The 15,208-nt window shown below is 48.6% G+C and overlaps 1 protein-coding gene across 1 annotated transcript; it reads left to right on the top strand.

Annotated features, from left to right (window-relative positions):
- Positions 1–1,817: 1,817 nt before the first annotated feature.
- LOC125536867 (DDT domain-containing protein DDR4) lies at positions 1,818–14,927 on the top strand. The gene is made up of 12 exons (XM_048700145.2): positions 1,818–2,315; positions 2,449–2,559; positions 3,094–3,180; positions 3,263–3,300; positions 3,388–3,469; positions 5,215–5,321; positions 5,427–5,601; positions 10,147–10,239; positions 10,331–10,451; positions 13,131–13,173; positions 13,281–13,472; positions 13,556–14,927. Exons 1-12 carry the CDS (start codon positions 1,866–1,868, stop codon positions 14,334–14,336), a joined length of 2,280 nt encoding a protein of 759 aa, XP_048556102.1. The 5' UTR covers positions 1,818–1,865; the 3' UTR covers positions 14,337–14,927.
- Positions 14,928–15,208: the final 281 nt, after the last annotated feature.

Here is a 15,208-nt window from a genome sequence, read left to right as displayed (position 1 = left end):
ACACATCGACTCGGCCGTCTCCCAGTCCTACAAGAGTGCACCTGTTCGACCCATGCAAGGCTTCAACACCAGCAACCTTGTGATGGCGCCATCGTGAAAATGGCTCGGCTGGCTCTCGCACTCACTCATCCCTCGGTGTCCCAGCGAGGAAGTGGGCGGTGGAAGGCACGACAACGACACCGCTAAACGGAGATAATCATACTCATCGCTGGGAAAGAGCACATAACGATCCTCTTTTTAGACCTAGGTATGCGTTTGACCGTCGATCGACCCGATTGAGATAATTCCTAGGTCGGTCTGCAGAGGAGCTATCGGGTTACGTGGACCCGAGTGGGTTGCGTGATTAGCAGGGTAAAACCCGTTTAAGGAGATAATTCATAGATCGGTCTGCAGAGCAGCTGCCGGGTTACGTGGACCGAGTGGCTTGCGTGATTATAACATGGTAAAAAATCACAAGACGCGAGTGGTGGGAAGACGGGGACATCTGGAACGGTCATACATGCAATAGAGTGGCTAGGACGTTAGAGCATCTCTAGCAGACCCTACAAAGCGCGGACCTGTAAACTCAGTTTACAATTCACTCATTGCCTCGGATATGGGTCGAAAACCTCCACGAAAGAACATAAACCTAAAACAAAACTGTAAATTTTAAACTTCGCGGGACAAACAGAACGAGTTCTTGTACTTGAGATCACCATACATAGTTCATACATACACTAAATTTTTACACAATAGATAGGGGGATAGGCGGCCACCGTACCATACAACCCAAAATTGGCTCACCGGAGCCATCCGGGTGCAGCGGTGACACTGCGGCGGCGGACATCCTCAGTCATTGTCAGAGACGAGGTCGATGTACATGTCGTCCTGCGCCTTATTCTCGCGGCGCCATGCGTCTTGGTTGTCGACGAACTCCTTCTCTTTCACGAGCCAATGCTTGAGGAGGACGTCGTCGAGGTTCGCAAGTGACCGCCGGCGCTGCCCCTCCTCCTCCTCCCGCGTGCCGCGGGCCATGATTGCCCGCTCAAAGATTTCCACCTCGCCTGGGAGGGGGCGCGGGAGGAAATCCTTCGGACCGACGACGCCACCGCCCCGCAACACCGACTCCGCCTCGAGCTCCCGCTTCACCACGCAGAGGGCCGGGAGATCCGCCTGCTCCCTTTTCACCGGTGTGATGACCGGCGTTCGAGGACTCGCCCCCCATGCGGAGGAGGAGCCCGCGACGGAGGAGATCAACCTATGCCGGCGGTCGCACTCCTCCGTCTCACGGCGGAGGAGCGACTCCGGCGGCTGGAGGCTGTTGTTGGTGTACTTCCTTGCCGCGCGCTTCCCCGTATCGTCCGCTCGGACACACCACTGGCGCTTGGGGTCGTCCCTCATGTCGGAGCTCCACATTCCGCCCCACATGGTGGCGTTCAGCGGAGGAATTGGACTCACCGACGGCGAGAAATAAAAAGGCGTATTGGGGAATCGCGGGGAATCACGACGGCGGAGGGATAGGGTTTCGATCCGTATCGATACCGCAAACCCGTACATATACCGCGTTAGTGGGGGGAGGTTGCGGCCACCATAAAATGTTTTACAGGCCGGACAAGTATACAGGCTCTGTTCTAGCAAAAAAAAAAAGGTCCGAGCCCGTATACTCGTCGGGATTTTGCGGGTTTGCTAGAAATGCTCTTAAATCGCGGGGAGGGCTCTAGACTATCCCAGTAAAAAAAAGTTATATTGTTTCTTAAATTTTCCGCCTGCTGTTTTTTCTCAAATTATTAAAAAAATTCCCTCGTCCCCTGTCCTCTCTGGCTCTCTCTCTCCCACCCCTCCGCGGAATCCCACTTCTACCCTTCCTCCCCTCCGCCCCCCTGTCCATGGCCTCCTCCTCCTCACCCTCCCCGCCTCTCGCCTCTCTCTCCCAGACAAACCCTAACCCTCACGCCGGCGCAGATCCTCGATCTGATCCCTCCATGCCCGCCGCCAGCGACGGCGACGGAGCCTCCCCCGCGTCGACGGAGCTGCAGGAGGAGGCCGAGCTGGCCGCGCCGGGGAAGGAGGAGCTGGAGCCCCCTACACCTGCCGAGGAGACCCCAACCCCTAGGAAGACGCGCCTGCCGCGCGCCTGCAACAGCAAGCCGAGGCTCCCTCCCCCGCCGCCGCTAGAACGGCCGCGTCGCCGAGCTGCAGCGGGTGCCGCCGCGGACGAGACGCCGCAATGCCGCGTGGTGACGCCGCTTGTGTCGGAGCCCGAAGCGCCCGCGGAGCTGGCACGGTGGCGGCTCCGCTGTATGTGGGAGCTCGGCTCCGTACTCAACTTCCTCCACGTGCGTGTCCCTTTTCTACCGTCATACCTCCAGCGGCCGGCAGCTCGGCGTACTGGGTTTGTTTCTTCGCTTAGGCTTCCAGAGCTTGGATTAGGGTTTGACGCGGCTGTAGCACTGTTTCTGGTGGCTTTAGGTGTTCCGCGCTTTGCTCAATATCACGGTGGAGCTCACGGCAGAGGATATCGAGGCGGCACTTATCACACCTAACGGTACTCTATACGATATTCACATGCCGCTGCTAAAGGTGAGCTCCTTGCTAACTCGGTTGTTAAGTTTTACATTTTTTTGTGGACCCCTTTCCCTCTCTTCTCTATCTTGGTTGGGATAAGTTCTGTAATTCTCAGTGTGCGGGAGTGCAGCAGGGTTCATTTTTGGTTCAGGATTAACACAAAATATGCTCTTCTGCTTGCAGGAAGTACAAGCTGTTCATTTTCTTTTTAAGGAAAATTTGGTTCCATGTGGGTCTAGGAATTTACTGCTAATCTTTAGTTTTTTTGCATTAACTATTTGAGCAAATGGTACAGTAGCAGCATGGCTGATGCCCGCTATTTCATTGCTGGAATATACTTCATTCATTGATTTACTAGAGTATATATGTATTCGATCACATGCTCTGTTTAGGCAATACATGTTGTTCAGCCAGCATCTCTAGGATTGGTTAGCATATTGAGTGCCTGTTACGCTCTTCCGCCTTTGATCTATCTTTTATGCTCAAGCAGTCACACAAACTATGCAAACATCTTCCCTGGATTCTCATGATTGTTGATCACATGTGCAGTCAATTCCCCCAATAACCCGCATGGCGATGGGGCGCGGAACCTGGGTAACCGTCCTATGTAGAAAACTAAGGGATTGGTGGCATTGGGTATATTACTGTGCTGCAAACAATTTAATGCCAGTATTGGTATTCCATTCAATTGATAAACTAACAGAGATCCAAACTGCAGGTTGCAGAAGGTGATCTACCAATAGTTGCATCACATGGGTTAGTCCTGTACATAAGAACTGCTTGATCAGACTTTCTGGTTCTGTCTTATCTTCATAGTTTTTCTAATTGTCCCATCTTGTGCAGAGCTGAAATTGAAATGTACAAGGAGCTTGAACCATCGACTCGTTTACTGATCTTGAAAGCGATATGTGACATACGTGTCGAGGTTCGTGCTAATTTTGTTACCATCCTAGGGAGGCAATGAAGTTTTTCAAAGTGCCAATCTTTTCAAATGTGCATTGCGGTAGAGAACTGTTACACCATTTTGATGTTGTATGTCTCACATGTGTTTTGTGCTGCGTATATCAATCTGAACTATGACTGACAGTTTCAACCGAGTTCCATTATGTTGATTCAGTTTGTTAGAAAGCTTATTTCACTTATAGATTAAAATACCAACAGTGCAATGTGACCAATTTTCGTCTGTTTTGGCATATATTATTAGAAGTTTAGAACTAAGAAGTTTGTAAATTTTTGCTGTCGATAAGGCATTCAGATGCTTGGCCAAAGACAATTCTTTAGCACTTCCCATTGTGGATTTCAGAAGCAGCAGCTGTTTATTCTAGTATATGAACTTGACAAAGTTAATGGACATTGTTACTCAGAAGGACACCTTTCGATATTTGGGGTCAATGCTGCAGAAGGATGGGGGTATTGATGAAGATGTGAACCATCGAATCAAAGCCGGATGGATGTAGTGTCGCCAAGCTTCTTGCATTCTCTGTGACAAGAGAGTGCCACAAAAGCTAAAAGGCAAGTTCTATAGGATGGCGGTTCGACCCGCAATGTTGTATGTCGCTGAGTGTTGGCCGACTAAAAGGCGACATGTTCAACAGTTAGGTGTGGCGGAGATGCGCATGTTGCGATGAATGTATGGCCACACGAGGAAGGATCGAGTCTGGAATGATGATATACGAGATAGAGTTGGGGTAGCACCAATTGAAGAGAAGCTTGTCCAATATCGTTTGAGATGGTTTGGACATATTCAACGCAGGCCTCCAGAAGCTCCAGTGCATAGCGGACGGCTAAAGCGTGCTGGTAATGTCAAGAGAGGTCGGGGTAGACCGAATTTGACATCGGAGGAGTCCGGAAAGAGAGATCTGAAGGATTGGAATATCACCAAAGAACTAGCCATGGACAGGGGTGTGTGGAAGCTTGCTATCCATGTGCCAGAACCATGAGTTGGTTGCGAGATCTTATGGGTTTCACCTCTAGTCTACCCCAACTTGTTTTGGACTGAAACAGCTTGGCAAGCGTAGTAGTAGTTGTTGTTGCTGCTGTAGTTGATGCTTATCACTACTGAAACAGCTTGGCAAGCATGAAATAATGTTCATGTGAAAATCTCAAATTAAAGAACAAAATATGCCTTTTTTATCTTGTTAACGCATTATGTTTTTTCTTGTTCTTTTAACCTTGTGGTGTTCATCTGCATAAAACTAAAGTACATATATTTTCCGCATGAAGGACATAACATGTGGAAGATTGACAATGGATTAAAAGGCAGACTTGGAACTGGATTAGCTTGTATGTCAAATGAGTAATTTAATTGGCATATTTGGGAAGTAAATATAGTTTTGTAGAGGGGAGGAACTCTGCAATAGATCTTGCGCTTTGTAATAGAAAATTGTAGTGAAGATAATTTATAGGTGCTGATTTTTGAGAAACACCATATGCCTGGTAGCATACAGTTAATTTCTCCATTCCTGTAGAAATTTAAAATAAAGGAGAACAGAGGCATAGGGATGTGTTTTATTGATACTTCCTATCTTTGTAAGGGATAATTGCAACCACAAGCTGTGAGTTCTATGCTATTTTTGATATGTTCGAAAGTAGGTTACAGTTTAGGTTTGAAGCTAGCTGCATTGCATGTCTTTTAAGTTGGGTGTGATGGCTGACTATTGCATTTTGCAGCAAGATGATATACGCAACTACATTGACACTTCCGTAAAGCGTGGTTACGACCTTTCTACCTTCCGTAAAGAACGAATTGGGGGAGATTCCCTTGGAATCTCATATTGGTGGGGTCAAATTTTTTCTTCCGTTTTTGGCGAAAAGCATTTTGAAAAAAATTCATCCTTCGGGTATTTATGTATGGTCCGTGCTAATCTAGTCATGCAAAACAGGTACGAAGATGATCCAATTCTTGGACATAGATTGTATCGTGAAATTAGACGAGTGGAACAGATGAAGAAGGAACCTGGGAAGAGATCGAAGGGAAAAAGAATTTCAACTCCTCCAGTTGTGTCATATCATTGGGAAACTGTTGCGTCCACTTTTGAAGAATTTGATGATGTTGCAGTAAGTTGAGTTCGTAATATATGCTCCATACAGTTAGTTGCTAAGTTGAACTTGGTATTCCTCCAACAATCCTAATTCTTTCCGCCAACAATACATGAGCATATCTTGAATCAAACATAAACATCATAGAGGTTTTATAACATGGAAGTGTTCTATGCCGTTATGATTAGGATAGTTGCTACTGACAGTTTACACTTGGTTCTGTTCACAAATTTGCCTACTCTATTTGTGTTATGGCTCCTTGATCTGATGTTGTAGCTTAGGCCGGCGAGGAGGCGGCGTGCACAGAACCAGGAGGGTAACAGGTAGAAGATAGAGAACAGGGATAGTGGAGATTTAACGTCATTGATTGCTTCCTCAAACTAACGTGACTGCCTCCTATTATATAGGATGGCTTTGCACGAAACATTATTTGAGCACAAAAAAGACTACCTCTTGTCTAATACGGACTCACCCTGTCCTGAAAACTGTTGCCTACAAACAGACTATATACCAATCGGGTATCAATCCTAACTTGGTATCATCATAGGGACTAGACTTAACCAGCTGGGCTCCGGGCTGTAGGTTAAGGCGGGCGCTAGGCACCAACCGGCTGTAGCTAGCCAGGAATCATTGCCCTGATGACTGTCTGATCCAGCGATATCGCTCGTTCGATTCGCGATACGTAGCATGACCCCAACCCCTGACGCTGGCACCACTGATGCTGCGATGCAGCATGGTTGCTTCGCCCCCGTGCGCACACATGGCATGGCCAGCGCAGCACCATTGCAGCACTGCCGGCACCCCATTCGGCTCGTCGCAGCACCACACCTCGTCTCCTTGCTCGGCTGACAGCTGTGAGCTGCCGATGGCAGCACCACTGTCGATTTACAGCACAACAGCACACGTTACCACCCCGTGCAGCACCGTCACGCAGCAACACATGCTACCGCCCATCGTATCACTGTTGCGCAGCTGCTGCCCCGCTGATGTCCTCGAAGCACCGGCGAGTTCCATGCGGCTGGAGCACTCGCCGCCTGCTTGTCTCACCCCCGACTTGTTCCTATAGCTGGCCAAATGGGCCGGTTTTTTCGGGCCGGCCCGTGAGCACGCCGGCACGGCCCGCTAAACGGGCCGGGCCCGGCACGAGGCACGCCCTGGGCCGTGCCTGGGCCTGGAGGCTTGGCACGCGGGCCGGCATGGCACGACCCGATTAAGTTTTTTTTTATTTTTTTATACATCTATATATGGCCCAACATGTAAAAATAGGCTAAAAAACGCTCAGTGCGTCAAATAATAGACTGAAAATATGTGGCCCACCGTGCTAAACGGGCCAACGTGCCGGCCCGTTTACTAACTGGGCCGTGCCTGGGCCTGAGGGCGCAGCACGCGGGCCGGCACGGCACGGCCCGTATAGTAATCGTGCCTTGGCGGGCCGTGCCGGGCCAGGCACGATTACGATGGGCCGGGCCGTGCCGGGCCGGCCCGTTTGGCTAGGTATGCTTGTTCCCTTGCAGTAGTTCGGAGAGCAGCGCCCCTGTCTCTGCAGCACCGCCGGCCTCGCAGTAGGAGTCGCAGGCTGTCGTTCGCAGCACTGCTTGTCTCGTAGTGCTGCTCCCTGCTTGTAGCACCCACGACCGTCTAGCAGCAGCTATCGCCGGCTCGCCGTGAAGTACCATGACGCTCCCGTCACAGCAGCCCTCTACCTATGCTCACAAGCTTGCTGCTTGCAGCATCGGGTGTTCCCGCTCGGTGCTGCGTTGCCACAGTTCGTTGCCGGCTTGTGCGTGCTTCCTCGCGGCCTTGCCTGTAGCCCTGGCTAGTGCCCCAGCTTGCAGCACACCGCTGCCCCTACACCCACTCCCACGCAGCACCTCCGGTCGCCTCATGCACAACATCGCGCCCATGGCTCTGCAACATCTGGGGGCCCTTTCAACGGTGAATCCGCAGCAAGGAAGAGGATGGAGCGGTGGTTGCTGCAGCACTTGCAATAGCGGCGTCGGTTCGGCGTGCTTCCATCACCAGATGGCCCCCCTTGCAGCAGCCATGGTGGCGGTGGCGTGTCTGTTGCAGCAACCATGTGTGGTGGTGGTTCGTGCTTGCAGCAGCGGGGTGGCCCCAAGCAGCATCGACGGCTGTGGCGTGCTGCGCCTGGTGGTTGCCTGCGAGATAGAGAAATGGATGGGCAGATGATGAGGATGGAAGACAATAGAGATAAGGCTGGCAATTCTGAAAGCTGTGACGTGTGGGATCCAGGACAGACCTGGCCCAGAACACACCTGGGCGGCATGGTTTGTCGTAAATGCTGGGAGCCAAGAGAGACCGGTTGGCGCCGCACGATCACACGAGATCCAGCGGTGCCCGAGGTGGCCGACGGGGCAACTGTGTAGTTGGTTGAAAAGCAATTTCCGTTGGTTAATCCCCATATAACATTTCTCCCTTGCGATACAGCTTGTCCTCGAGTTGAAATGAGGGAAATGCCTCCTTGAATTCTCCATTGGTTCCCATGTAGCATGGTGATCAGCTCGCCCTGGCCACTTAACAAGGATGCCAAGTGCCACGACGAAGTGAAGTCTGCAACACCTTCTCTGGAACAGGGAGAGCACACCCATCTTCAATGGGAGGAAGTGTCTGTGACTCCAAGTTGGACATGCGGGTGGCTAAATTGCAAGGTGCTGCTCCCGCACCTGTTGTTGGTGCTGGCGGGAACTTCCCACCTGTTGCTTCTGTTGCTTCTGCGGTTCTGCCAGTGTTCCATGCGGGACTCATGCATGGAACATTGCAGCATCCGGGTTTATGAACCTCCATCTTCAGAACTTGTCATGGTCTTTGATACCAAGGTGTTATGGCGCCTAGACCTGGAGTAGCTTCCGGACCGACCGGAGGCTGGCGAGGAGGCCCGTTGACGGCGGACAGTACCCGAAGGATAACAGGGAGGAGAGAGAGCATAGAGATAAGGGAGATTTAACTTTATTGATTGCCTCCTCAAACCAATGTGATTGCCTCCTATTGTATAGGATGGTCTTACAACACACGCTATTGGAGTACAAAAAAGGACTATGCCTCTTGTCAGGGTCTTGCCCTTGCGTAAAGACTGTCGCTTAAAAAAGACCATATAGCAATCAGGTACCAATCCTAACCATGCAGACGACTTAACCAGCTTGGTGCGGCTGTAGGTTAATCACCACATAGCAATTTGGTTATTATCTTATGCATATAGTAGTATTACCACAAGAAGTTGCGGCTAACAGTTTTTAATAGGGGCAGTGCTACGCGTCCGTCGGGTGATAAACCGATTAGATTGGCCGCCTCAGACGGCCATCAGATGCCGCTCGAAACAGCCGTCTGATCTACCGTTGCAGCCAACTGAGGACCTTTGCAACAGCGAGTTGCGCTCAGGGGCTTTGTAACAAGGACCTTGTTGCAAAGGTCTACCACACTGCTGCCCCGCCATGGCCTAAGCGCCTCGGCCATGGAGCTCCGCTGGCCACTGGAGTTGTCGCGCCTCCTCCGACTCAGCACCCCGACCAACTGCATCTACTCCAGCACAACGACGACGAGCTCTCACATCGGGCACTCCTCTGGAAATTTCTGCAACCGAAGCTATGTTTTTGGAACATGCATCGTGTTGCAATGCTTGGCCTCGTATACTCTAACATCGGGCCCTCCTCCGGCGCTTTCTGCAACCGAGGCTATGTTTTTGAAACAAGACCCCTGTTGCAGAAGAAAAAATATTCATCATTGAACCATTTTTTTTCTTTCTGAAACAAGACCTCAGTTGCAGAAACCTTCTGAAACTAGAGCATGTTGCTGAAAAAAACTTCACCACCGAACCCTTTTTTCTCTTTTCAAACAAGACCTCTGTTGCAAAAACCTTCTGAAACAATACGCTTGTTGGAAAAAAAAAAGAACTAGCTGCATGGGACTTGTGGCCAGCACGAGCGCTCGATCAAGATCCATCTGACGGCTGCACAGGCGACAGACGCTGTGCGTGCATCAGCCGGCTGGAGGATAGCATTTTCCTTTTAATAGGGAGAAGAATGACGGAGACAGATTTTGATGTGCCTGCCAGTTCATAGTATGGATTGATCTACATGAGTACATAAAGCAGACACTAGATAGAAGAGAAAGCATGGGGTATTAAGTAAAACTTCTGGTCATGTCGAATAGAAAATAACATGACATACCTGCAGCGCGCTTTCTTATGTGACATTACTGCCGTATAAAACTGATTCCTAACATTTCTGAACTTGCCTGAAGTTGTTTTAAGCATCTCGAATATTGTGGCACCATCTCATATTCAGTTGTCAGCCCACGTGTTTTCATACTGTGTTAATGTTAGACAATATAAGGTGTGTAATTGTGTATATACCTTAATAATGTGCCAAGATTTACCTAATTGTGGGTACAGTTGACTAACTTCCATGGAGCTCAACAAAGTTAACTCAGAAGGAAATGTTGACATGGAATGTTAATCAGCTTCTATTTCTGAGTTAATTGTCATTGTTAATCTTATTATTCCCTTGTTGATTAGTTATAGTAACTTTTCTGTCTTGTCTTATTTAGGAAAAACTATTTTCTAGTCGGAACAGGACAGAGGTTTCCCTTGGCAAGAAGTTGAAGATTGAATATCTTCCAGAGATCGAAAAGATTCATAAAGTACATAGCTTGTTTAACTCAGCCTAATATTTTTGTTTTGCTAGCTGATAGCTGTTTTGAACCTGTTAATCACAACCATTTTATTGTACAGAAGAAGGAGAAGATGCTCAAAAAGCAACAGAGAGAAGCTCTCCTCCTCGATAGTTACTTGGCATCAGATATTACCACTGGTCGATCTCTTCGTGATAGAAAGCCTGTAACATATACTTTTGGTAAGTCCCCACTGAACTAAGCATTATTGTTTGTTCAGATCTAATTCTAAACTGTAAACATCACTCAAGTTGGAATCTGAATTGCCCGTCTTACACAGGATGGTGTTATCCCATTAATACATCTTCAGAATGCTGCTTAGCTAAAATTTCCTTATTGTTTTGAACACAGTGGCACTTCTTGTAGGGCCTGTTTGGGACTGCTCCACTCCACCAAAATCAGCTCCATTCCGCCAAATCTACTTTTGAGCAGCTCCACCCAGGAGTTGCAGCTTTACCATAGAGCAGTTTTTTCTGTTTGGCTTCGAGCTACCTCCAGCTTCAAGAATGGATAATTTTGGTGGAAACGATCGGGGGGGGGGGGGGGGGGGGCATGGGAGAAAACCCCGAAGGGGTATCCACTTACTGGTGGCAGTGGTGGGTAATTTCCCTCCAACTCCATGAGGACTTTTCTAACTAGAGTTTTTTGGAGCACTCCCTAAAAAGCTTTATGAAAAATAGGGAGTTGATCCAGTTTCTAGTTTTTTTGTGGAGTGGGGCATTGTGGAGCTGAATTTTTGGGAGTGGAGCAGTACTAAACAGTCCCGTAATAGGCATTCAGTTATTAAACTAGGGTATTTCCTTCACATTAGATGACCGATTTAATCTGCACCACTGACTGACTGTTCTGTCATTTACATCCCATGTCCTTTATGGAACCCCTAGGTGTATGGTGTAGGTATATCTTAGTAAATTTAGAGCATGTCCAACAGCTGCCCTAAAATAGGGCACTGAAAAACATTTTTATAGGAAACCTAAAAGTTATTTTAGGGCACCAAAAATTGTTCTTCTCCATCAGCTGCCCTAATATAGGGCACCATTGCTCCAACAGATGATGTAAAATAGGGCACCAACTATGTTTCTCTTCTCCACAATTGCATGCATATTGACACAAAATAATGTCAGATACATAAAAGCTTTTTGACTACATTATGTGTAACAAAACTGCATATGAAAACAACATATTCTCTAGTTGCACGCAAATGTAAATAAACTGCATTAATCAGAGCCAGCATCGCTCACCACAATGTCAAATACAATGGCGAATCAGCCTGCATATCCTCATACATGTCCAGAGAACAGCCACAGTTTACCAGATTGTGTGCTACCTGTTTCCTATTAGCAAAAATAAACCTACAAGCACACACAATTAGAAGCGTACACAACCTCAAGCGGAACAAGCGTACACAGCCACAAGCATACACAACCGGAAGCTCGGCATATTAGGGTTGAGGTTGCTACTGGAACCTCTGGATAACATTGAAGGTACTTGAGGAACACCTTCAGTTCAGCCATAAACATTGCAGACGTGATGATCGATCCGCACCATGTGCACGAGCCTGTGGGTGTGACCTGGAGCAGGTTCCTGGCGAGACCCATGGAGATGAGCCCGGCGCTGCAGCCCATCGTGGGAGGATTCGAGGTCGCAGGACGGTGGGATGAACGCGGTCAGGAACATGTGTACGGGCGGGAGCGCTCAGCCGGGCTAGCAAATCCTCAGGCCCTAGCTCCGACGCCTTCAGCAGGGCCGATGCAGTGAAGGGCACTGCCATTGGAAGGCCCGCTGGATGTGGCTGCCTTGCTGCAGCTGGCCTGGTATCGCCTGCCTCCGGGGGGGGGGGGGGGGGGGGGTCCATGGATCCGGCCAGCCAGCTCACCTTCTTCTCCCGGCCGCCTAACAGCCAGCCGGGCATGCCCGGCCACGGTGGCTCGGAGTGGGCGTAGAGCGCTTCCGCGGTGGCGGTGCTGGAGGACGTGGTCGGAGCTCAGGCATGGCGACGGAGGCAGATAGGAGGGCTGGCGGCGAATGAGGACGGGGCTGTGGCGCTCGCTGGCGCTAGGGCTGGCACGGGATCAGGCCTGGCCTCTCTTTCTCTCTTGCACGGCCTCGGTGGCACCCTCTAGCAGCGGCAGCCCTTGAGGCCGAATCCGACCGGATCCATGGTGGAGCTGCTGGATTCGAGGCCAAATCGATGGGAGAGGAGGCGGTGGCGGTCGCGGAGGAGAGGCGGAAGGGCGACATGAAACTTCTGGTTGGCAGTTGACGTGCGTGCGTTGGTGGATTTGTTTTGCGGCAGTGGGTAGGCTGCCTGTATATTTGCAGCACAAGTGGTCGCAGTTTTGGGCTGCCCAAGAAAATTTGCAGCACAAGATACATATAGGGCAGCTGTTGGAGCACCGTTTTTGGGTCAAAATGCCCTAAAAACTGTTTTTTGGGCAGCTGCCCTATTTTAGGGCTGCTGTTGGAGATGCTCCTATATGACTCTTTGTTTTCTTATCAGCAGCAAAGTAATGACAATGAGACAGCTCCTGAGAATGAGAATTAAAATTGAATCTGTGTTGGCTGCCTCAGATTAACCTGATTATATTTTTACTGGGGGTTGTCAGTAACCTCATTTGGTAAGCTTCAAGAATCAGAATTGATTGCTTTCCAAGAGTAATAGGTACTAGGTACTTGTTGGAAAGTGAGACTAGCATGTGGCGGAAATTGATCCTGTATGCCCTTGTGCACTGGTTTCCTCATGTTTGTTATGGCACCTAAAATATGTTCTGTCATATTGTTGTCATTTTACCCCGCTGTCGTTTGTTTGCTCGACTCAATATCTGTTCTAATTACAAGGTTTGACCTTTCTTACGATGCAGATGACTATGACCGCTCAATAAACGAAGCCATTAAAATAACGAAGTATGTGGATCATCTTTATTGCTTCATAAATTTCCTTTGGTAGGGGAATTCATGTTTTAGAGAGAAGAATTTTTTGGCATACTTATATGCTACACATTCTTGGACAGGAAAAGAGAAAACTCTGCCGAGCTTGTTACTACTCTCAATAGAAGGATGCTTATACCAAGACCAGAGTCATCAAGTAATGGCAAGTTAAATGACCCCTCTCTAGCCAATGAATTAGATGATGGAAATTCTTCAAAGTCGGATGACTACCAAGATAGTGATGGGGAACAAGAAAATGAAGCACTTGATCGCAGGTACATGTCTCACTGAACATTTGGTATATAGGAGTTAACCCAATGAAACTTGAGCCTAATATAGTTAATGCTTTCATTTGTAGTAACCGGCGCAGGAGAAGATCTCAGCGATACACACAAGATTTTGTTGAGGCTGTCTCGGATATTGATCCGAACTTTGACAGTGATGATGATATCATGGGAGAAGCGGTTTATGATGAGGAATATCTGAGAACTCGCAAACTGCAGAAGACATCAAGTGCTTCTGAAGAGGATGAAGAGTTCCGGTTGGAAGAGGATGTTGAAGATGACGATGAAGAAGAGGAAGAGGAGTTTTCTGCAGGCACCAGCGAAGATATAGAGGAGCCCCAGCGTCATAAAAAGTTGCGAAGTCAAAATGGCCGAGGTGCTAAGCTGAGATCTGTTGATGAAATCCAAACAGGTCTCAGACGCAGCAAGCGTTCTTCTCGTCCACGTATAAACTACCAGCAGTATGATTTTTCAGACACGGATGCAGAGGCGGGAAAGGCAGGTAAATCAGATGCATCAGACCCCGATGCCAACTCTGATGCAGAAAATGGTATGGAACTCTCGACATCAAGTCAAGGGCAACAGGAAGAAGAGGATGATGGCCCCGAGGAACTAAAAGTTAGTAATGGCAATAACGATAAAATGTCTGAAGACCATGCAGTGGCAGCAAATAAAGAGCAAAAGGAGGAGCAGCGGCAACTGCAGCCAGAGTCTGTAGAGAAGATGGATGCTCCCAGCAGGGAGAGTGGAAATGTTGGAAGAACATTCCTAGATCTAAACGAGCTTGCGCCTGGAGGTGGCTTTGACGAAGGCCCTAGCCTGGCAATGAAAGATGAGGACATGGATAACAGTTAGGAAATAAGTTGTGATAGATTCGAGTGTTAGGGATTGCTGTTTCGAGCAAGGTGTAAATGCGTGAAGTCATGGACCATGACAATCAATGGGCCTCTGATGAGATGTCGTGATATTTGGATGGCTCAGTTTGATTGTTAGTACATTGATGATTCACAGTGACAAAAGTGTGAGATTCCACCTGGAGGGGGGCTTCAGGGGCACCCATCCTCAAACATCATTTGAGCGCTTGGGAGGGGACGCCATGCTGACAAAGTTTACCATCCGCTTGTGTAAACTACATGAAGGCCGCGTGTTGATCAATTACTGCTGTATTATTGTTAGATTGATTGATTCTATCTTGTGGTCGAGAATGTAGGATATAAATTTTATTGCCTAGCCTTGGGCATGATGCTGCTGCTGTGTGGGGCATCACAGCAGTATTTCGCAGGGAGCAAAACTTGTACAAGTTAGTTGTCCGCTGGTCGGCATCTGAGCTACTCTTTTCCACGTGTAGTATGTGGCTCGAGTCTAAGCATGAGCTGTAGGTTTGTATTTATAATACTGCATGTGACTACCTGATTAGTTTGGCAAAATCTGTGCAGCTGACTTCTATTTCCCGGTCAAAGTCCTTGTAGTATTACTATTATTTTGATGGAATTTGCGTTGTGTTCTTCCGACGAATTGACGAGGGGAGAAAATGCACGATACTTAAATCATTAACTGCATTTATACCTCGCAGAGAACTCTACTCCCACGGAGTGTCTACTCTCAGTGAATGAGCATCGCTTGAAGCCTGAAATAAATCTAGACGAAGGCTGAAATAAATTTAGAAATAATGCGAGTACCAATGTTGTCAGGATTTGAACTTTGGTGGCTTGAAGATATTGCTGTCC

Source organism: Triticum urartu, chromosome 2A (genome assembly GCF_056163025.1).
Source record: "Triticum urartu cultivar PI428250 chromosome 2A, HENAU_Tu73, whole genome shotgun sequence".
Lineage (NCBI taxonomy): Eukaryota > Viridiplantae > Streptophyta > Magnoliopsida > Poales > Poaceae > Triticum > Triticum urartu.
This window is presented reverse-complemented; position numbering and strand designations above follow the sequence as displayed.